General features: G+C 35.7%; 5 protein-coding genes and 1 pseudogene across 6 annotated transcripts; all 6 read left to right on the top strand.

Moving 5' to 3' along the window:
* Positions 1 to 400: 400 nt before the first annotated feature.
* On the top strand, positions 401 to 1,882 carry LOC103862541 (probable esterase KAI2). Its single transcript, XM_009140247.3, has 2 exons — positions 401 to 921; positions 1,103 to 1,882. Exons 1-2 carry the CDS (start codon positions 548 to 550, stop codon positions 1,545 to 1,547), a joined length of 819 nt encoding a protein of 272 aa, XP_009138495.1. The 5' UTR covers positions 401 to 547; the 3' UTR covers positions 1,548 to 1,882.
* Positions 1,584 to 4,012, top strand: LOC103862682. The gene is made up of 7 exons (XM_033287479.1): positions 1,584 to 1,605; positions 1,729 to 1,799; positions 2,513 to 2,778; positions 3,085 to 3,244; positions 3,321 to 3,401; positions 3,553 to 3,654; positions 3,747 to 4,012. Exons 1-7 carry the CDS (start codon positions 1,584 to 1,586, stop codon positions 3,909 to 3,911), a joined length of 867 nt encoding a protein of 288 aa, XP_033143370.1. The 3' UTR covers positions 3,912 to 4,012.
* A 3,881-nt stretch (positions 4,013 to 7,893) lies between these two features.
* Positions 7,894 to 9,059, top strand: LOC103862539 (lysine-rich arabinogalactan protein 18). Its single transcript, XM_009140245.3, has 2 exons — positions 7,894 to 8,512; positions 8,753 to 9,059. The coding sequence occupies exons 1-2, from the start codon at positions 7,991 to 7,993 to the stop codon at positions 8,837 to 8,839; spliced, it is 609 nt and encodes a 202-aa protein (XP_009138493.1). The 5' UTR covers positions 7,894 to 7,990; the 3' UTR covers positions 8,840 to 9,059.
* A 3,448-nt stretch (positions 9,060 to 12,507) lies between these two features.
* Positions 12,508 to 15,559, top strand: LOC103862537 (annotated as a pseudogene).
* Positions 15,560 to 16,119: 560 nt separating this feature from the next.
* On the top strand, positions 16,120 to 18,628 carry LOC103862536 (cytochrome P450 81D11). Of its 2 annotated transcripts, XM_033286692.1 has the most exons (4): positions 16,120 to 16,679; positions 17,034 to 17,417; positions 17,774 to 18,411; positions 18,448 to 18,628. In XM_033286692.1, exons 1-3 carry the CDS (start codon positions 16,182 to 16,184, stop codon positions 18,386 to 18,388), a joined length of 1,497 nt encoding a protein of 498 aa, XP_033142583.1. In that variant the 5' UTR covers positions 16,120 to 16,181; the 3' UTR covers positions 18,389 to 18,411; positions 18,448 to 18,628. The 2 variants fall into 2 exon arrangements, with proteins under 2 accessions (XP_033142583.1, XP_009138491.1); XM_009140243.3 differs by having other exon boundaries at positions 17,774 to 18,604.
* A 165-nt stretch (positions 18,629 to 18,793) lies between these two features.
* LOC103862534 (cytochrome P450 81D11) lies at positions 18,794 to 21,208 on the top strand. The gene is made up of 3 exons (XM_009140242.3): positions 18,794 to 19,541; positions 20,051 to 20,425; positions 20,509 to 21,208. Exons 1-3 carry the CDS (start codon positions 19,041 to 19,043, stop codon positions 21,109 to 21,111), a joined length of 1,479 nt encoding a protein of 492 aa, XP_009138490.1. The 5' UTR covers positions 18,794 to 19,040; the 3' UTR covers positions 21,112 to 21,208.
* The last annotated feature ends 341 nt before the right edge of the window (positions 21,209 to 21,549 follow it).

Raw genomic sequence — 21,549 nt, 5'->3', positions numbered from 1 at the left:
TGGTGTGAAAGCATTAACTACAATGCTCCTTTTTTTAATATATAAGGGAATCGGTAGAAGTAATTAGTTAACGAAGATCTTTATATCATTTACCCCAAAAAAAAGAAAAAAAAATCTTTATATCTATATGTTAAGTACTCAAGTTAGTTGGCAGAAAATAAAAATATATTTAACATTTACACCAAAAGAAAAAAAATATGTGGCTTATAGACGTTACATTTGTTGCAGTACTTATACATGCCAGATGTAAGAAACTAAGAACTGATAGTTATATCTTTTTAAATGAGCGATATTATTATTTTCATATATTAGTTTACCGCCTGATAAAATCAGCATGCACAATTTAAAAAAAAAAAAATTAGCAACATATATATGCCTGTGAATATGCTGACAAAAAAATACATGCCTCTGATTTAATACGCATTAAAATAATCGTCATATATTATAAAGTGTGCTAAACCAAAGTAACAACGGCTTTAAAACGAATTTTTAAAAGGTTGAGAAGATTTTCTAGCGTCTAGAGAGAGAGAGAGAGAGAGAGAGAGAGATGGGGGGTGTAGTAGAGGAAGCTCACAACGTGAAGGTGATTGGCTCAGGAAATCAAGGGACGATAGTATTAGGTCACGGGTTCGGTACGGACCAGTCAGTATGGAAACACCTGGTTCCACATCTGGTCGAGGATTACCGCCTCGTGCTCTACGACAACATGGGAGCCGGCACGACCAACCCGGAATATTTCGACTTCGATCGTTACTCAACTCTTGAAGGTTTCTCTTTTGATTTGATTGCAATCTTAGAAGATTTTCAAGTTGAGTCTTGTATCTTTGTTGGCCACTCTGTTTCCGCCATGATTGGTGTCTTGGCTTCTCTTAACCGACCTGACCTCTTCTCCAAAATCGTCATGATTTCTGCTTCCCCACGGTATATATATAAATATTTTATTATTATTATTATTATTACATCTCTGTTTCGGACATAACGATATCCATGTTCCTTCTCTTGTGACTTATCCCATATTTCTCAAAAAATTCATTAAATCATTACAGTTTTTATTTGTTAATTTAATTGATTTTTTTGGGTGTGATTCTTGTGGGCGTTTTAGATACGTGAACGATGCTGATTACCAAGGTGGATTTGAGGAAGAAGACCTAAACCAGCTTTTCGAAGCGATGCGAAGCAACTACAAAGCGTGGTGTTTAGGTTTCGCTCCACTAGCGGTAGGTGGCGACTTAGACTCAGTAGCCGTTCAAGAATTCAGCAGGACGCTCTTCAACATGCGTCCAGACATAGCACTCTCCTTAGCTCAGACCATTTTCCATAGCGACATGAGACAAATCTTACCATTTGTCTCTGTCCCTTGTCACATAGTCCAAAGCGTTAAGGATTTAGCCGTACCGGTCGCCGTTTCCGAGTATCTACACAACAATCTCGGATCAGAATCCGTGGTCGAGGTTATGTCTTCAGATGGTCATCTTCCTCAGCTTAGCTCGCCGGATTCTGTTATTCCCGTTCTCCTCCGTCACATCCGCAACGACATTGCTGTCTGATGATGAAATGGTGTTAATTAAGTTTAGCGATATTAAATGTATGATGTGATATGTCTGGGTAAGTTAGTATATCGTTTCGTTGTCGTTTGGTTCTGCTTCGTTTGTCTTGGATTCTGTATTTGATCAGTTTGTTGTTGTTCTTATCTTTGCTTCACGAAAAGTCTTGGTCTCTTGTATCCAGCTTTGCTCGACCTTTTCTGCACTCATATAAATGTAGCAATAGCGATGTTCGTGATTGGTGGTCCATCCATAGTGAATTATTTAAAGTGTCGTTGTTGAGCTATTATGTGTGTGAACTGTGAACAGAAGTTGAAATTCCAAAGATAGTTATCAAATTTTTAAATTTTATGTCAACGTTTCGATACCTATAAATGATGAAAACATGCATTATTTAGAGATTTTATTTTGTTCAAAGTATAAATTCCAGATCTTAGGTACATAATTGATCTCAGACTTGGAATCAAATTTCAGATATTCTTATATAAAAAATAACAAACCATTCATATCAAAAGTAGTTTAAAAACCAATGCACAAAAAATCAACCCTCTTATGAAACCCCTAAGTCACTAATCCGTAAATATTTACACTATTTAGGGGATTTACAATGAACTTGCCACTACTCCGACTATATGCTGTTTTTCAGGATATCGAAAGTATCTCTTCGCACTGCTAATATTGTCTAACAAGACTTTAGTTAGATTGTAACTTTGAAATTTAGTTTGTGACTTTTGTTGTTATAACTGTATATTTTTCTTTTGTGATAAAATCCTACAACCTTTATACTGAATGACTGTAGGATTGGAAAAAAATGCTGTCAAAATAAAGCAAGTGCTGTAAAACATTATATAGTTTATACTTCATGTTGAAAAAAGGTTAGTTGAAAATAAAATAAAGGTTATATAAAACCGAACCGTAAAGATCTGGTCCAATCTAATTCGTTTTTTTTTTCTTTTGGTTTACCATAGTTCATTGCGCTAGCCCATTTAATAACGGCAAGAGTAAGTGGGCTGGGCCATTTATGTAATAAAAACGATGGACAAAGGCACGAAACGGGAAACTCTACACGTGTTGTGCCATCATCGCATGCTCTCTCTCTCTCTCTCTCTCTCTCTCTCTCTCTCTCTTCTCCGTTATTGTACTTTTTTCCCCGTTTCAATTCACCCTCCTCCACAGTTAATTCCCGTTTTACCCCTTCGTTCCTACTATTCAAGCTTATCTACTCTACTCAAAGGTTAGTTTGATTAGTGCTTTAGAGTATCACTTTGGGATTGAGTATGATTCTTGCAATAGCTTCGGAACTAAAACTAGGAAGACACTTAGTTCAATCTCTTTTTTTTTTTTTTTTTTTTCTGGAAGTGCTCTTTTTGAAGCAGTTACTTGAATTAGATGAACTACTCAAAGCTTCAAGACGAGATATTGATCATGCTGCCTCTAGCATCATGTGCTAGTAGTGATGAGAAAATTGGCAACCAAATCAATGGTTCTTATGAATCTTGTAATGTTGATGATAATTTATCTGAAAGTTCTGTGCGGTTAGGGGATCTGTCGTTAGTTGGAAACAAGTTAAGTTAGGTAGCAAACTGAGCCTTAAAGCTGAGGCACGTTGCGGAGTTTGCGGTGAAACCAAGACCATAGCAAGAATATCAGAAACCCAATCTATAAGTGTGGATTTTCCACTTTCTAGAGGCATTGCACAGGTATAGCAATACAGCAAACATATATATATATATATAAGAAAGTGTATTGTATCTTACTGGTGGTAAGGTGGTGTAGCTGCTTCCAAAACTCTTAAATCACTGGGCTCTTTTTGTGAACGAAGGAAACTACATGAAAGCTATATCGATTTTTGATAAGGTGATTTTTTTCATGTACTCTATCTTTGGTGATGTTTTTATCTCTGGCGAGTATCTTTTGCTTTTAGTTTCTCTGTTTTACCTTCTTTTTTGGAGGTTTTTTTGACAGAAAAGAATGTGTCAAATTTTTAACCATTTAGTTTTTCTGTCAGGTGCTGAAAGAAGAACCGACTTATCCTGAGGCACTTATAGGAAGAGGGACGGCTTATGCATCCCAACGAGAGCTTGAAAATGCTATAGCTGATTTTACTAAGGTATTCGTATTTGACAGGAATTGTTACCACAGTGGATTAAAAGCTCACCAGTTATGCTCCTATTTGTTACGCCATTCCATCTAACCGACCAGCTTGTGAGGCCTGGAAGAGGAGAGGACAGGCTCGTGCTGCTCTTGGGGAATTTGCTGTGGTTCCAAGTCTTCTCCGCTTCTCTTCTTTCTTTAATTAGAGCTAAAAGTATGAACAATAAATGTATTTTATGGGACTCTGTTCGCCCCTGCACATTTATTAATTGATGATAAGTATCCAGTAATTGGATAAGCCTCTTATTGATGTTGTGTTTAAGCCTGTTTAGTGCTTGCATTTATGGTTAAAATCCAGAAACGTTCCTCGTTCACACATTTTTAAGCTACTCTTTGGTGATAGGCGGTTGAAGATTTGACTCAAGCACTGGTTTTGGAGCTGTTCAGGACCAGACTTAAACCCTAAACCCAAAAGATGTATGTGAAAAGGTTTACAGACAACCTCCCCTACGTGAATCCCTTAAGAAGAGTAAACTGAAAAAGCAAGATGTTTCAATAACCAAACCGAAGGCAAATCTTCTTTGTTTCACTGATTTTATCGGCAAGAAAATCCAATATGACTGCCAGGTGACTTTTACTCAAATATGGATATAATGTTTGTTTTTTAGTGCCTCTCCTTGCCAAATTATCGTAACTATATTCTATTGATCCTATGTGTTTTCATGACTCCCCAGCATCGTATGGCAGGATTAGCTGCGCTAGAAAAGAGAATCAACATGCTTAGCCAGAACAGAGGTGGTGCTGGGTGTAGTACTAGCACTTCCAGTGAAACGTCAACTGGGTATGCCTCACTAGAAGATCGATCATCTGGCCGCTCTCTATGCTGTCTTGGCAAGAAGTTTATTCCTCTGCTGTCAGATGGAGACAAATTTCAGAGCCTTGTGACCCAGTTGTGTGGGGTAACAAACTAAGGTACATGTTCCATTTCCTATATCTTATGACTCAAGACATTATATGATTCTTTGTTTTTCTTCTGAGAAAACAAAACTCTGAATCCACAGGCTTTATGCAATGTATATTGTCGAGACGCTATCTTGCGCATGACATATTACTGGTAAATACATAACTTGTAATGAATGATATTTGGTGTATCTGATTTTCAAGCATGGCGATTTTTTTTAGGTACAATTTTATGCCGTTAGCTCGAGGGACTGCGGTAACAGGATTTGTAGTGTTACTAGGACTTCTGCTAGCTGCTAACATGGAGTTTACTGAGAGTATCCCAAAAGGGTTACAGATGTATTGGGAAGCTATACTTAATGTTGAACCGGGTTCCTTCGTTGGTTCGGTTAAGTCTTGGTTGTACCCGTCCTTGAAAATCAACACGTCGTGGAGAGATCGCCCGGAAGTTTCCTCGGCTTTTTCAACAACCCGGTCGGTTGTGGCCGCGCTTAGCACTTGCAATGATTGAGTTACAAAATTTTGACAATTTGTCATTAGAGTTGAAGAAAAGCTAATTAACCGACACATCAAGATAACTTGTGTTTCAGTCATAGAATCTTCGTGCTTGTGATATATGTCTATGTATTTGAAAATAAACAAACATACAAAAACTTTGATAGGGTTTTGATATTCTGAAATTGATCTTGGTCACATTTGTCAAATTTTTTAAGAAAGTCAACGAACGACCACTCGGTTGGGTTTTCTCGACCACCGACACGACACGCCGCTCCCGAAGTTTCTATCTTCTTTTTTACTTTGGCACACGTTTTTTGTTAAAGGTTTTGGAACACTTGTAAATAAACAATGCTAACGTTACTCTTAAGAATAGCAAGACCGAAACGTGTCTTGTTTAACCTATGCCGGGAAAAACAAATTAGAGAAAACGTTGTGAATATATTTTTTAATATTCCAAATTAGAGCCATCGGAGCACGTATGGAACAAAGTGAAAAAAGAAATCAAAATCTTAACTTCTAAGCAATACATTCCGTTATTAGTTCGACCGTTTGATTCTATTTCCACTACTGCATGCCTAGGTTCCGATGTATTGAGTACTACTACTCATGGTGGATGATGAGAATTTCTTAAGGTCTTAAAAGAGAGTGAATGAATGGGAGTGTTAGTTGTTATAGCAGTCATAGTGAGCTGTAAAAATTTTAGTATTCAGGAAAAAAAAAAATTTAGACCAGAAAAAATAAGAAGATAAGACAATTACAAAAGTGTTATATTTAGTGAAGTCCTCGTTGATTGCGCAGGAAATCAACAAAATTACAGCTAAGGTAGATATGTATCCGTGTGGGCACCAATCCAAATTCAATCAATCAATCAACCAGTTGTCTCTCATTCTGTATCCTTCCAAACAAAGATTCTTTTCCTTTTACGTATCATTTTACTTTGCATTCGAATTTATATATTTTTTTATTATTGACATTATAATTCATTCAACTATAATCCCACATGTGATGATGTTTCCTTTTTTTTTGAACACAAACTTACTTTCATTCATAATCAACTTTCTTCACTACAATAACAAGAGGGAATTAACCATCCTCTTTTACAATAAGCATAAACACCAGCATGTAAATAAGCTAAATAAGATAGGTCTTCAAAAGAAGATGACAGCGGATTCAAGACGATGCTTGAATGCGTCGGGAAAGCCTTCACGACAAAGTCGTACAGCTCGAGAATAGTCACATTAAGTGACGTTGGAGTCCAGACTCCATCTACGAGAACTACCGAGGTAATCTCGCTTGTATCTTCTGGTCCCGTAGAGACCGTTCCGCAAGATGACAAAACGATGAAGAAACTGAAACAAACGCTCGGCAACAAGTCCGAGGAAGCACCTCTTGCCATTGGAAGAGTGTATGGTGGTAAAGGTTTCTCCTCGTAAGAGGAGGATGATCGAAATAAAACAATCCCCCGTGAACTCATTGAGCTCTGTGAAAATCTAGCCCGAACCCAGGCACCATAGGAAGCTGGAACCCAAAGACTCGGATCTGAACACGTGGTGTTTATGGATCTGTCGCCGGTTAGATGAGGAGCAACAGAGCACAATGGCCTGTGGAACTCAGGTCTCCTCGAAGACGAAGAGATAAGGTGTGACAGTTGAATACGAGGCTCCATACGCGGTTGAAAGATTTGGACCAAGTCGACAGCTTGGCTTGATAGACGACAGTCAGATGGAGGTGCGACGGGATCTGAACCCGAACACCATAGCAGAGCGGCGGCGAGAGAATCCTCTCGACTCATCGCTGGAATAAGGACCACCTGGAGTGGAAGGACCGCTGAGAGATGCACAACGAAGAGTTGAAGCTCTCGTCTCCGTCGTAACATCCGTCGAGATCTACTTCCTCCGACAATCCACAGAAAACGAGCTGGTAACAAACAAAGCGAGAAGTGAAACAGGAAGCAGAGAGTGGTGTTGAGGATCAGCATCAGCAAGGAAACCCCGCGCCGGCGGGAAAATGCATCGCCGGCGCCGGAGCACATGGTTCTTGGAGGCGCCTGGGAAATCGTGCCTGGGAGAGATAATCTTCGAGTTTTGAAGGACTTGTCAATTAGTGACCCATTATAATGAGTACTGATGTTTCCACATTATACTAATTCAATGCATCCAACTATTTGTAATCTCAACTAAAATGTACATTAAAATTCATTGAACTATAATAATCTCATATCTTTCCACACCATACTAATCCAATGCATCTAACACTCAATCTCAGCTACAATATACAATACAATTTATTAGTTTATAATCTCATATGTGACGATATTTTCACAAAACTAAATCAAATGCATCCATAATTTTAATCTCAGCTATAATGTATTTTCTTTCTGTTCTCTAAACTTATAGTTTATAGAAACAAAAAAAAATGATATATGGAATTTTTTTTTTTGGTCACAGATATTTGGAAATTTATAAACTATCATACAGTCTACAATACAAATGTAGAGAAAATCAAACAATTATAAACTAGATGAGCAGACTCACTTCATTTTGACTACCATCTGCACATAAATTTATGCAATAACAAAACAGATAAAACCAATAGAGATGTTTTAAAAATATTATTTTTATCAAAACAAATAAAGTAAAAATAATAATAAGAAAAACTATAAAACAAAGCTAGTGAACCCTACATTAATTGATATAGAATATCATGTTCTGTTCTCAACGGCTACATCTGTCTGTGACCTATTCTTTTAATCAACGGTCTAGATTTCTTCTCATAGTCTATATATTAAACACACACAAATTATCTTTCACTAACACAACAATATTGGTTAAAAATCTCCACTCATTCATTTTGATATCTCTCTCTCTTTTAAATCAAAACTCCAAAAAAGAACTATGGAACGTAACTCCCTCTTAACGGTTGCATTGCTCTGCATTGTCGTCGCCGGTGTCGGTGGCCAGTCTCCTGCCTCCTCTCCAACTAGCTCTCCCGCCGCTCCTTCTGCTCCAACTACTTCCCCTGCCAACCCTCCCGCCGCTACTCCTTCCTCTCCCATGGCTAAAACGCCTGCTTCTTCACCCGTGGAAGCACCTAAGTCTCCGGCTCCTGTAGTATCCTCTCCACCGCCGACACCAGTTCCCGAGAGCTCTCCACCGTCTCCTTCACCCAAGGCTTCCGCTCCGGTGAGCTCTCCACCGGCTCCAACACCAGAAGCAGTTACTCCTCCTGCTCCAGTAGCCGCTCCAGCCGCTGATGTACCGGCTCCGGCTCCAAAAAAGCATAAGAAGTCCAAGAAGCATCAAGCACCGGCCCCGGCTCCTGAACTTGACAGTCCACCTGCACCACCGACAGAAGCTCCCGGCCCTAGCTCCGAAGACGCAAGCTCTCCCGGTCCAGCCACATCCGCCGACGATCAGGTACATTAGCTTCAAACTAAATTCTTTTTTTTTTTTATCAAACTTCAAACTAAATTCGAGAACCAAAGTTCGAGTATATACAATGTTGATAATAACAAAGAATATTTAAAGTCTTGTTTGGTTTATAATCTACAGTTAGATAATAACAATGGTAAATACATTTATTTTTAATTTAATTCAAACATTTTTTTCAGTTTTCGCTAATATTTGTTTTTTATTTATATGAAATTATTAATGCAGAGCGGAGCAGAGAGCACAAGGGTGTTGCGGAATGTAGCGGTGGGCGCGGCTGCAACCGCCTGGGCCGTTCTCGTTATGGCCTTTTAAGTTATTTGTATTTATTTTTTCGCCCTTAGTTCTTTAGTTTTGTTCTTTTAACTCTACGATTGTCTCTTTCTTTTTTCACATTTGAGTAATGAGTATTATTTCATTGATTATACCGTTTGTTTTTGTTTTTATTTGTGTGGAAATAATAATTTTTATTTACTGAGAAGAAAATAAAATTCAGATCTGTCAGTGATGAATCTGATGATACTGTTACTTGTTATGACAGATTGATTGTTCTTGTTTTAACAGACAATGGTCTTTAGTGATGGGTCCTATTTCTTCACTAAAAAGGACACATACACAGTTTGATTCAAGATTCATAATATTGAATTGTGATTTGTGAACTTGCCCTTTCAGTCTCCGAATTAATGTTAACGTCTATGAAAAACAAGCGAACCAGTACCACTGGATAATAACCCTACCAATAAATGTTAGTATGGGCGTTTATCTAGTATCTTTTTTTTTGTTAAAGAGCTTATACTATGTGATATAAAACACAGATTGTTAATTTTATTGGTTTTGGCATATGTGTAACATGCAGTAGATGAAAACGGGATTCTAAAAATCTATTGTATTTACCAAGGTTACAAACAGTTTGCCTGCTACTATTAGTTATGTGGACGCAGGGACAGATCTAGTAAGGAAGGTGTCGGTTCTTGACTTCATTCACTTGCCTCCATTAACGTATTACTAAGTGTAAATCTGTTAAGCAAATTTCGAATGATTGCAGAGATTAAATGTAAATTTCCTTTTTTGTTCCCATTAACTTAATAAATTGATCAGATTTCAAGATGCCTCCATTCATTAAAGTTTTTTTTTCAATCAAATTATTGTTTTCATATACGTATAAACGCACGATTTGGTTTACACGCTAATGTTTTGGTTAGTTTTTCTGATGGACAATTTATTAAACCAATTAATCTCAAATTTACGATTACTTACCTCTTTAAACTTTCAAAATGGATTAACAGTTGGAGGTACAATTTATGAGAAAATGAAATTGTCAGCTACTAAGTTGGATCTTATGTTTTACTTTAAGGTATAGTTGGTAATATTAATTTGATCCACACCTCATACCTGTCAAGTAATTAACTTGATTGGCCAAGTTGCTATAAATGAATTTTTTTTTGGCCAATTTAGGAGAATATACATAAATAGAGTGGTAATTAGGTAGATGGTTACTTTTCAAAAGTATTTGCAGAATCATGCAAAGAAGGAGTGTGAAATTACATAAAACTCCACAACAATGTAAGAGGTAATAATTTTGGAAAAAAGGGGATCAAATCATGAAATCAACGAGACGCTCATTTGTAAAACATTTATAACAAGTTAGCCTACGGCATTGAGAGTTACTTGTTTGAAAGCAATTATTGCGTTTAGGTACATTGTCAAACATTTTTTTTTAAAGGAAGCAGATCTATGGTAAAGCTCAACCAAGAAAAATCTAGATTAGGTGAACAAAGTAGTCAAAGCTCGTATACATAGATCAGCAGTGTTCAAAACTCTAAAAGCATAGATCTTAAGATCACAAAAGCAAAATAACCATCACTTGTGGAGACTGTTTACTAACGGAAACACGATGGTGGGGGCATGAACACGGCGGCGGAGGCAAGAACACGGCGGTGGAGACGAATGCTAAAAAGATAACAGCTGTGGCGCCAATTGAACAAGTCAAGGTGGATTGAATGAGATCTCTGGAAAAAAAATTATTTATCCAGAGAAGAAGCAGAGAATTTCACGACCAAATGAGAAACAAAAGATCAGGAAAAGAGAAATATACCAAAAAAAGAAAAGAAAGAGACAAATGACTCAGTAAGTCTAGACCAGTTTATCTATAGGGCTAATTTCGGGTTTTAAAAAAATGCACAGTGATTTCTCAGCTCCTTTCCATATACCTAATAAAATAAGTTTTTTACGTTATCTAGTGCAATTACCCTACATTTATTACTGGACAGGTTGTTATAATATACAATGTTGTTTTGTTGTTGTGTATATCTAAGTAGTTAGATTCTTATTTTTGTCTTGTTTCTAAAAGAATTAATTTGTTTAAAAAATCCCATAGAATCTGATACAATGTTAAGGAGAGTAGAAGAAATATATAAGGTTATAGTTAAATTTTAAATAGTAAGCATGGCTTGTTAGTCTCTAGCTAAATACAAAAGACTAAGCACTAGCCTAGCTGCTTTTCTTTAATCAGAGTATTTCAAACTAAATTATAAAGTAATCGAAATGTGCGAGGAGTGTACATTTCAGTATGCTAAGAAGCTCATTTAGTGGGAGTATTATAGTATAGTGATCAAGGTTTAAAGGCTTTTACACCTAAGTCCGAAGTTCGAATCACAGACGACGTAATTTCTACATCAAGAGATCTGGGTTTCAATTCTTGGAGAAGACGAATTATGGAAAAAAATTAGAGAAAATATTTACAAGAGATCTTCAGCATGGCGCAAAGAATACCGTTAGGAATAGATCTCACAGGGCGGCTCATGGTATGCAGTCAAACTTGAATCTTTATAAGGCAGGTAAAATTTTTGGCTATAATATCATCTATGTAAATATTTCTCATAATTTGTAATAGCATAAAACCAGACAAAAAAACTCATTTAAACATTTTCAACCAAACAAACTGCAGGATCTCTATAGAACTATCATCATCTAACAGAAATATTGAAGTCCTCGCATAACGTTCGTAGTTATATAGTATATATCAGCTATGGAGAAAATTTCGTATAAAAGAAAATTGTAACTTTTTTTTGTTTTCCAATCTCAATATATATTAAAAGAGAAGTCACTTTAGTGAGGTTTGGTGACGTGTCGTTCATAGGTGAAGTTTCAAAAAAATTGTTATAATTTGATTGGTCGATTGTTTTTAATTTTATTTATTTAAATTAGATCTAAAAATTTAAGGTAAGTCTAAAAACATTTATCATCACTTGCCATATAATCTAAATAATATTACAAATAATAATTTATGGCAACTAAATATCAAAATTATAGAAAGATTAATAGTATTATATTTATTACTTTTAATATTTATAAACTATAAAATATAATGAACGAATTTTTATATAAGATAATTATAATAGTTTTATACTCTACTTGATGAAATGTATTCGAATATAATTATATAATAACTATTTTAAATATTACAAAATTCAAACATGTTTATTAATATGATTTTTAAATTATTTATCGTTGTTTACAGAATAAATTTATCAGAATTTTAAAATTATTAATATAATGTTGTAATACAAAAATATAAATTCTACTATATATTGATTGAGAAGTCACATAAGTGATTTTTCATTACGTGTTGATCATTAATGAACTCTTTAAATTGTTATAATTTGATTGACCGATGATTTTTAATTTTATTATTATAATTATATCTAAAATGAAAGGATAATTCAATTACTACTTTCCAAATAATCTACATAATATTAGAAATAATTATTTATGATAACTAATTGTTAAAACTATGAAAGAGTAATAATGCGATCAATTTTTTATATATTTATAAATTACATAAAATAATAAACAAAAGTGTTTATTTGAATTGATATAATGATTTTATATTCGTATAGAAATAATTATATTCGTATATAAAGTATCATAATAACTATTAATGTCTAATAATTCAATGCATACTTTATAAATCATTTATAAAATTATAAATACATTTATAAAAATCAGACGTTTTAAATTATTATAAGAGGTTCTAAGTCATTTATAGAAGCTTATACATTAATTTATAAAATGTATTTTAAAAATTTATCCTCCTATTACAATATTTTGAATTTTTTCATTTTAATGGTAAAATTCCTTAACTATGTTTACTTAGTGTAGAAACCCCTAAACTAAAGATTTACTGATAGTAATAGTAACTATGACCTATCAGAGTTTAATTCATTAAATAAAATTAGATTATGGGGTTTTTCGTTAAATACTTAGTTTGGGGGTTTTTACCCAAAAAAACTTAGTTGTGGGGTTTTAACGTTAAAATTCCTTATTCTTTCCTTATTGTATATTATTTAAATCCTTATAGTGGAATTTGTTTTATCAAAAGTCAGTTGCAATCAACTGATGAGATATATTCTTTCCTAATATCATGCATTTAATATTTAAATATATATAGCAAGATTTGAGTTACCAAAATTTTGTATATATTATAACCAGAATATCTTTAAAAATTTATTAGAAGATATTCTATCTCATAGTTGAATTAAAATTTATTAGAGGATATTCTATCTCATAGCTTCTCTTGAAAACTAGGACATTTAGAAATTTAAACTAATTTGCTATATAAATATCACGCCACCCTCATTAGTTTTACGCATCTATCTTTTAAGTTTTCATATGTTTTTGATCGTTATAATTTAAATTCTAATTTTGTGATCTTGCGCAGATGTATGATAATCAATAAGTAACTCATAGACGGGAACACTATTAGTGGTAATTTTATGGAGGATTCTTCTTCTCTGTTTATTTTTGTTCTCTTCCTCTCCATGTTGTATCTCTATCTATATTTTTGCATCAGTAGTGATTCAACTAACAAAAAGTGACGACTCTGTTTATCCAGGAACTGATCATCCCTTTCGAAAAAGATAATTCTTTTTTTTATAAAGTTAAATCACTTATCAAAAATGTAATATAAGATATGTATGCTAATCAAGTGCAATTTATTTATTGTGCGTGATCCTCTTCGGTACGTCTGAGAGCCAAAGGTAATATCAAAGTTTTTTTAAAACTTTGAAACTCATTGATGTTGTCCTATCAATTATATAATTTGTTATCTTTTGGGGATTGTTTACATTTTTAAATATTTTTGTTAGAATTACCTCTTTTCTGACTCAAGACTTAGAGAAGGAAACTGTAAATCATCTCTGTTGTTACAATGAAATCAATAATAATAAATCTCAGGTAATTCATATCTCTCTTTTATATTTCATGGCTGATTTTTTATTGGAGTTATGCGTGAAATATTTGTTTTTTCTCGATTATATTTTTCTGATGTTTTAAGATTAGTGTTAAATGTGATCGTTATCTAAACAAACTAATGTATTCTTTGTTAATATGAACATAATATAAATATCAATATGTAACATCGAATATTTCATATTAATCATATACATGTAACATAAATATTATATAATTATAAATATAATATAAATTTAATATTAATGTTAATGTTCGCACATGCGTGCGGACGGTCCACATACTAACTTACAAAAGAGAGGAGGATGAGGAGTACAAGTCATTCCCCGGTGCTTTTTATTAAAAGTCTAATTTGAAGAAATGAACTAGATTCGTATAGAGTACGCAAACGCAAATATCAAGCAAAGATAATTTCAAAAACATAAACAAACGACTAGAGAGAACATCTTTTAGAAAAATAATTTCTGTTGTTGTTGTTTTTGTTATTTAAGTTTGTCATTGGATAAATTAGTTACATGGTTGGAACTTGGAAGGTTTTTTGAATCTGAACAAAAGTTTCATTTTCAAATTAAGTTAAGGTGTTATATAAATCTGATAAGTAATGAATATAAACTAGAAAATAATCTAGTTATTATCAATCACAACATTGCCTCGATCTATAATCCAAAATAAAATGTATAAATAAACGGCTAAAAAGATCTTTTTTCTATTGTAATTGTTAACCTTTTAGAAAGCGCAAGTTATACTTAAACCAAAGTATAGTGTATGAGATTTCGAGATTCTTGGCTTTGCAAAGACTCAAACCCACCAAGCCAAGCATCTGATTCCTCCAGGCTCCATATCAATACAAATATGCATAAACATACAATTTGATTTATTTCTAACTTGTAGACATTATGGGAGGTGTTAACAAAAAAAGGCATTATGGGAGGTTCAATGGGCTTTCTCGGAAAAGGTTTTGCAATTTTCTTTAACTAGCAATTAACGATTTTATTATATTTAATACTTTTTTTTGGTCTGAAAAAAAGGAAAGATAAATTAAAGATTTAATATATTTTTATATATTTAAATATATTTCCTTCTATTTCTTAGGTTTTTTTTCCGACAACCTTCTATTTCTTAGGTAAGAAATGATTTATAATATATTTAACAATATGGTGTAGGGGTACCACCGACGGCAGATGATGAATATGGTGATGGGGTCACTCTACAAACAATTCACCGAAAAAGCTATCAACAACTTCGACGACTTTCACGTTGCTGTTTTAGACATCTTTAAGTAAGAATTGTCCTCCTAAGTCCTAATCAAATAATACTAGTTCCGTATGAACAGTTGGTACGTATAATAATTGGTCACAGACTCTGGAATTAGTCTTTTTTTTATGTACATTTTTTACATAAATATATGTTGATCTATCGTAAGTGTAGCAACTTAACTCGGCCTTCCCAGGCGGACACTTCGATTTTCTGACCCCGGACGAATTAAAGGCAAGAAGTTATTTCCTGGACCAAAATCACACAAAGAGAAGAAAAAAGTGTTCGTAGAGTTGATTTTAAAGAAAGTAAAGCCAAGTAAACTCGATGACGTCATTATGATCACCGGAATAGTAGTATCTCCGCCGGCGGCTATGGCAGCTAAGAGAGCAGGAGAGAATATTCCTCAGTAAAAATTAATCAAAATCATACCTGATGTTCATCCCTACGGTCACGATTATGGCCATTGTCTCTGCTAAACTCTCAAGGAGAATATATTTGAAGTAATATATTTACTAAGCATTCTTAACATGGGTTTTTAGTTTTTAGTCAGAAATACATAAACAACATCATGAGTTAGAGTAGATTTGATGATGTTTTTTTTAATACGAAGAATAAAAACGCAGTGACTCTATCACTCGGTAGCGGTACAAGTCATGGAATCAGCTTCTTGATCACTAAAAGCTGTTTTTCTTAACTCCCACGTTCAGAAACCGTTCCACTACTGGAGCTTGACGTCATTCTTGTCATTGTGAGTTGACGTCACGTCTATCTTCTCGCCGACGCCGTTGACTTTTTCCAACCGAAGCACTTACTGAACCAACGACCCTAACGCCAACTTCACGATCCTCTGTCCTAAAGCGGATCATATTGGAACATTCACTTCTACAAGAATTTTCCAAGTTTCGTGAAGATCACGAGTGTGACTATTACAAGATTGAATCCAAATTGAAATCTTCCCTCGTCCATAATACGACATGTGTTAACAATAATGTGACAATGCAAGAAAAAATAGTTTGGTCAAGGAGTCAAAAAGTCAAACTAAAATCAAATTTGGCTTCTGTCTTTTTCAGTCTATTTATTTATTTATTAATAATCCTCACAGAGATTTCGACCAAACCAAAAATCACTTCAAGGGGAAGAGAAGCAAATAATGGAAACCAAAGCCCTAATTCTCACAGTTCTCTTCGTCGTTCTCACCCTCAGATTCTTGATCGGAAAACTCAAGCGACACCCTAACCTCCCTCCCTCTCCGCCATGGTCGTTGCCGGTGATCGGTCACCTCCGCCTCCTCAAACCGCCGATCCACCGAACTTTCCTCTCCATATCCCAATCTCTCGGCGACGCTCCCATCTTCTCCCTCCGCCTCGGTAACCGACTCGTTTTCGTGAACTCCTCACACTCCATCGCCGAGGAGTGCTTCACCAAGAACGACGTCGTCCTCGCGAACCGCCCAAACTTCATCCTCGCCAAGCACGTCGCGTATGACTACACAACCGTGATCGCAGCTTCCTACGGGGATCACTGGCGCAACCTCCGCCGCATCGGCTCCCTCGAGATATTCTCCAATCATCGGCTCAACAGCTTCTTGTCTATCCGTAAGGACGAGATCAGGCGGTTGATACTACGTCTCTCCAGAAACTTTTCACAAGTGAGTGAGCTCTCTCTGTAATTTAATCATCGAGTTTAGTTTGGTTCCATATAAGTGTTTGGTTTGATAGTCTAGTTTGGTTCTATTCAGTTTTTTCTTCAAATAATTTCGGATAATTTGAATAAAAATATTTGGTAGTTGAAATTGTTTGGTTTAAAATATCTATTAATTTAGATTATATCATATAATTCAAATAAAATTATTGGATTGGCCACTCTAACTTTGTTAATATTTAAATATTAAGAAACATAATTTTTAGTTAGGTGTGAGCTCTGAATCTAGTTTCATCATTGCGTTATTGGGCTGTGTTATCGATTTAACATAAAGAGATATATAATAAATTTTAATATGTAGGAATATGCGAAGGTGGAGATGAAGTCAATGTTATCTGACTTAACTTTCAACAATATCATCAGAATGGTGGCTGGAAAACGTTACTACGGCGACGGTGTTGAGGAGGATCCAGAGGCTAAAAGAGTCAGGCAGCTTATTGCGGATGTGGTGGCTCTAGCTGGCGCTGGAAACGCTGTTGATTACTTACCGTTCTTGCGTTGGGTTTCAGATTACGAGAACCGTGTCATGAAGCTGGCGGGTAGGTTGGACGAGTTCTTGCAAGGGTTGGTCGATGAGAAACGAGACGCTAAGGAGAAGGGCAACACAATGGTCGATCACTTGCTTTCTCTGCAAGAAACGCAGCCTGATTACTTCACTGATCGCATCATCAAAGGAAACATGGTTGTAAGTATCCCAAAGCTTGATTCTGAAACTAGGGATTTTGTAGAAAATTATTAGTGCATATGCGAAAAGTAATTTTCGAGATATAGCTATAGACGACAACTAGGAGCATGTATTAAACCGTTCGGATTAATCAGGCTAGTCAGTAACAAATTATTTATTTATCTGTTATATATTTTAGATTTAAGCTATAAGTTTTTTAACACAACTTATATTATATGTTTTGGGTTTTTTTTTGTGTTGGTAAAACATAAAAATGAGTTTGGTTGACTCAGCTTGTTACATAATTTTTTGTGACATTTTGTTTTGGTATGGAACTCGTAAGTTTAGTCTTGTGTATGTGTGTAATTTGCATGCAGGCCTTGATACTAGCGGGGACTGATACATCAGCGGTGACATTAGAATGGGCTTTGTCGAACTTGTTGAACTATCCGGATGTATTGAAAAAGGCGAGAAATGAGATTGATTGTAAGGTGGGTTTAGACAGGCTTATAGACGAGTCAGACATCTCCAATCTGCCGTATCTTCAGAACATCGTGTGTGAGACGTTACGCCTGTACCCTTCCGTCCCCATGCTGCTTCCTCACGTGGCCTCGGAAGATTGTAAAGTAGCGGGATACGACATGCCTAGTGGGACGATACTATTGACTAACGCATGGGCTATACACAGAGATCCACAGCTATGGGAGGACCCCACGAGTTTTAAGCCTGAGAGGTTCGAGAAAGAAGGGGAATCTAATAAGCTAATGTCCTTTGGGTTAGGAAGAAGAGCATGTCCTGGTTCAGGACTGGCTCATAGGCTAGTAAACCTGACACTTGGGTCATTGATTCAGTGTTTGGAATGGGAGAGGATTGGAGAAGAGAAAGTGGATATGAGTGAACGCAAAGGAGGTACAATGCCTAAAGCCAAGCCTCTGGAAGCCATGTGCAGAGCACGTACCGCTGTTGGTAAAATCTTCCACGAGGGAGCTTGATTTTATGACTTTCTGTAAGGATCACCTAAAAAACAATAAATAAATCGACTGTAAATTTCCGACAATGTTGATAGTTGTTAGCGTGTTACGGTCTGTTCAATCTACGATTGAGTTTGCGATGTTTTGAGATTAGTTATATGTTTATGAACATATAAATAAATCGACTGTAAATTTCCGATAATGTTGATAATTGTTAGCGTGTTACGGTCTGTTCAATCTAAGATTTGAGTTTGTGATGTTTTCTCAAACCCCACGTCTAGACTATCCAAGTATTCTTTATCAATCAAGCAGATACTATACCATACCAATACAAAGAGAAGGCCAACGCCATAATACTACCATACGAAAATTAATTAATTACAAAATTTATAGTCATAAGTCCCATAGATATGGAAATCATAACAATCTGCTCACTAGGTGGTAGTAAGCATAGTATATACGCCACGCCCTATTACATGGGGTGAGTTATCGCTATCTCTACGTGTCTTTTACCCAGTAAATAATACAATATTATAATTACATATTATATGTTTTTTCTTGGTTGACGTGAACAGATAGATGACCCACCACGTTTATCATCTTCAAGAATCAAGACACCAAATACAAAAGAAAGGCTTGGAGAAAAGAAGAACAAACAAACATACAAAAAAGAATGGACCTCATCCAAATTTTAATCCTCTCTTCTCTCTTTCTCTTTATCTCCGCTAGATTCTTGCTCACAAAATCCAACCGAAAACTAAAACTTCCACCGTCTCCGGCGATATCCTTACCGGTGCTCGGCCACCTCCACCTCTTCAAGACCCCACTCCACCGATGGTTCCTTTCCCTCTCCAAATCCATCGGGAATGCTCCAATCTTCCACCTACGCCTAGGAAACCGCCTCATTTATGTCGTCACCTCACGTTCCATAGCCGAAGAATGTTTCACGGAGAACGACGTTGTTCTCGCGAACCGTCCCAAGTTCATCGTCAGCAAACACGTCGGCTACGACGCCACTCATTTACTCTCGGCACCTTACGGTGATCACTGGAGGAATCTCCGCCGCATCGCCGCCGTAGAGCTACTCTCGACTCAGAGACTTAATTCGTTTTTGTATATCCGTAAGGACGAGATCCGACGGCTCATCTCACGTCTTTCTCGAGACTCCTTCCACGTACGACTTCCTCTTTCTATATTTTTTTTTGTCAACACTTCCTCTTTCTATATTAATTTTTATACTTTACTCATTAGTGATAATATTTTTATTTCTTCCTGAGACAACCTTTAGTGATAAGTGATAACGTAATACATATATTTAAATCCACGAATTTCAACCAAAATTATTTATTTTATCGAAGTGACTAGTTCCTTTTTCTAAGATAAATAAAAGTTTTTTCAAGTCTTGCGTTGCGTGTATATATAATACTTAGCTTTTTTATGATCAAATAATACTTGGCTATTTATTTTCGATAGTCTCATCACTATATACATATTATTATAGTATATTTATACAGTGCATCACCTATATCTATAGTTCACGGTATAATAAAACATAACCACTATTTTTTTTGTTAAATCGTTTCAACTATGTTAAAGCAAGCATAAAAGAATAGTTTAGTATAATACAATGTTTATCTTCAAGTTTCCTAGTAGCGTCTACACTATTTGTAATGGTACTGACAGGGATTTGTGGAGGTGGAGATGAAATCATTATTAGGAAATTTAGCGTCCAACAACATCATCAGAATGCTGGCCGGGAAGCGATACTACGGTGAAGAAAACGACGAAGCTAAGTTTGTGAGGCAACTTGTGGCCGAGGTGGTGATCAGCTCCGGTGCAGGGAACCCAGCTGATTATCTTTCGGTTGTACGTTGGTTCACCAATTATGAAAAGCGAATCAAGGACTTGGGGAATAGGTTTGATACGTTTTTACAAAGAATTGTCGACGAGAAACGTGCAGATAAAGAAAAAGGTCAAACTATGATCGATCGATTGCTTTCTCTCCAAGAAACCCAACCTGATTACTATACGGATGACATCATCAAAGGACTCATACTCGTAAGTATACTATTAATCAATAAGCAAACTATATATATAGACACAATGTATACATAATGTTTGATAATAATCCATTTACGCAGAGTCTAACAATTGGAGGGACAGATACCACAGCGGTGACACTAGAATGGGCGATGTCAAATCTGTTGAACTATCCAGAAGTACTTAGAAAGGCCAGAAATGAAATTGATGACAAAATCGGTTTTGACCGGTTAGTAGACGAGCCGGACATTGTGAACCTCCCTTATCTCCAAAACATTGTGTCGGAAACATTACGTTTGTATCCTGCGGTTCCGCTACTACTACCTCATTTGTCGTCGAATGATTTTAAATTGGCGGGATATGATGTCCCACGTGGTACGATGGTGTTGACTAACGTGTGGGCTATGCAAAGAGATCCAACTTTATGGGAAGATGCGGAGATGTTCAAGCCAGAAAGATTTGACAAAGCAGGAGAGGCAGATAAGCTATTGCCATTTGGGATGGGACGAAGAGCTTGTCCTGGAGCTGGACTTGCTCAACGTTTAGTGAGTCTGGTTCTTGGAACTTTGGTTCAGTGTTTTGAGTGGGAAAGGGTTGGTGATGAGCTTGTGGACATGACCGAAGACAAAGGAGCCACGTTGCCTAAACTAGTACCGTTGAGAACCATGTGCAAAGCACGTCCCATTGTTGGTAAACTGATATAATGCTCGTCTTGTAATATACACCTTTGTTGTTGTTTTGTTTTAAAAAAATGTGTGTGTTTGAATAACAACTTTTTATGTGAATATTTTAAACTTTACAGTCTTGCTTAGTACCGGCTAAATAGGATGGGTCTAAATAAAGAGTGATTTACATTGAAAGTCAGTTTCTGAGTTTTTATTACACTCAGAGACAGTTTCAACAACTAAGGTAGTTTATCTCAATTAAAACAAAACGAAACATTGGTTTTTCCAACTAGTGGGATCCATTCGTTTCTCTTTCTTCTTTTTCTTTTATCGTTGTTTTTTTTCCTAGCCAAAAATAAATTTTATTACCTGTTATTCTTCCCAAACAAGAAGAAGAAGACTAGAAGACCTCAAACACTTCAGACCCATTATAATATTTACCGTCAGAGTTCTTGTGTTGTTTAGTTCATCTCCACT

This window comes from Brassica rapa, chromosome A03 (genome assembly GCF_000309985.2).
Source record: "Brassica rapa cultivar Chiifu-401-42 chromosome A03, CAAS_Brap_v3.01, whole genome shotgun sequence".
Taxonomy (NCBI): domain Eukaryota; kingdom Viridiplantae; phylum Streptophyta; class Magnoliopsida; order Brassicales; family Brassicaceae; genus Brassica; species Brassica rapa.
Note: the sequence above shows the minus strand (reverse complement) of the source record. Positions and strands in the feature narration are given on the sequence as shown.

What these genes read in the sequence shown, in the direction of transcription:
- LOC103862541 (XM_009140247.3), top strand. Translation starts at nt 548, where the DNA reads ATGGGGGGTGTAGTAGAGGAAGCTCACAACGTGAAGGTGATTGGCTCA. An exon ending in ATGATTTCTGCTTCCCCACG is followed by an intron (nt 922 to 1,102) that starts GTATATATATAA and finishes TGGGCGTTTTAG; the next exon opens with ATACGTGAACGATGCTGATT.
- LOC103862682 (XM_033287479.1), top strand. Translation starts at nt 1,584, where the DNA reads ATGTATGATGTGATATGTCTGG. An exon ending in GTATGATGTGATATGTCTGG is followed by an intron (nt 1,606 to 1,728) that starts GTAAGTTAGTAT and finishes TCTTGTATCCAG; the next exon opens with CTTTGCTCGACCTTTTCTGC. An exon ending in CTATATCGATTTTTGATAAG is followed by an intron (nt 3,402 to 3,552) that starts GTGATTTTTTTC and finishes TTTTTCTGTCAG; the next exon opens with GTGCTGAAAGAAGAACCGAC.
- LOC103862539 (XM_009140245.3), top strand. Translation starts at nt 7,991, where the DNA reads ATGGAACGTAACTCCCTCTTAACGGTTGCATTGCTCTGCATTGTCGTC. An exon ending in CCACATCCGCCGACGATCAG is followed by an intron (nt 8,513 to 8,752) that starts GTACATTAGCTT and finishes TTATTAATGCAG; the next exon opens with AGCGGAGCAGAGAGCACAAG.
- LOC103862536 (XM_033286692.1), top strand. Translation starts at nt 16,182, where the DNA reads ATGGAAACCAAAGCCCTAATTCTCACAGTTCTCTTCGTCGTTCTCACC. An exon ending in TCTCCAGAAACTTTTCACAA is followed by an intron (nt 16,680 to 17,033) that starts GTGAGTGAGCTC and finishes TTTAATATGTAG; the next exon opens with GAATATGCGAAGGTGGAGAT. An exon ending in TCATCAAAGGAAACATGGTT is followed by an intron (nt 17,418 to 17,773) that starts GTAAGTATCCCA and finishes ATTTGCATGCAG; the next exon opens with GCCTTGATACTAGCGGGGAC.
- LOC103862534 (XM_009140242.3), top strand. Translation starts at nt 19,041, where the DNA reads ATGGACCTCATCCAAATTTTAATCCTCTCTTCTCTCTTTCTCTTTATC. An exon ending in TTTCTCGAGACTCCTTCCAC is followed by an intron (nt 19,542 to 20,050) that starts GTACGACTTCCT and finishes TGGTACTGACAG; the next exon opens with GGATTTGTGGAGGTGGAGAT. An exon ending in TCATCAAAGGACTCATACTC is followed by an intron (nt 20,426 to 20,508) that starts GTAAGTATACTA and finishes CCATTTACGCAG; the next exon opens with AGTCTAACAATTGGAGGGAC.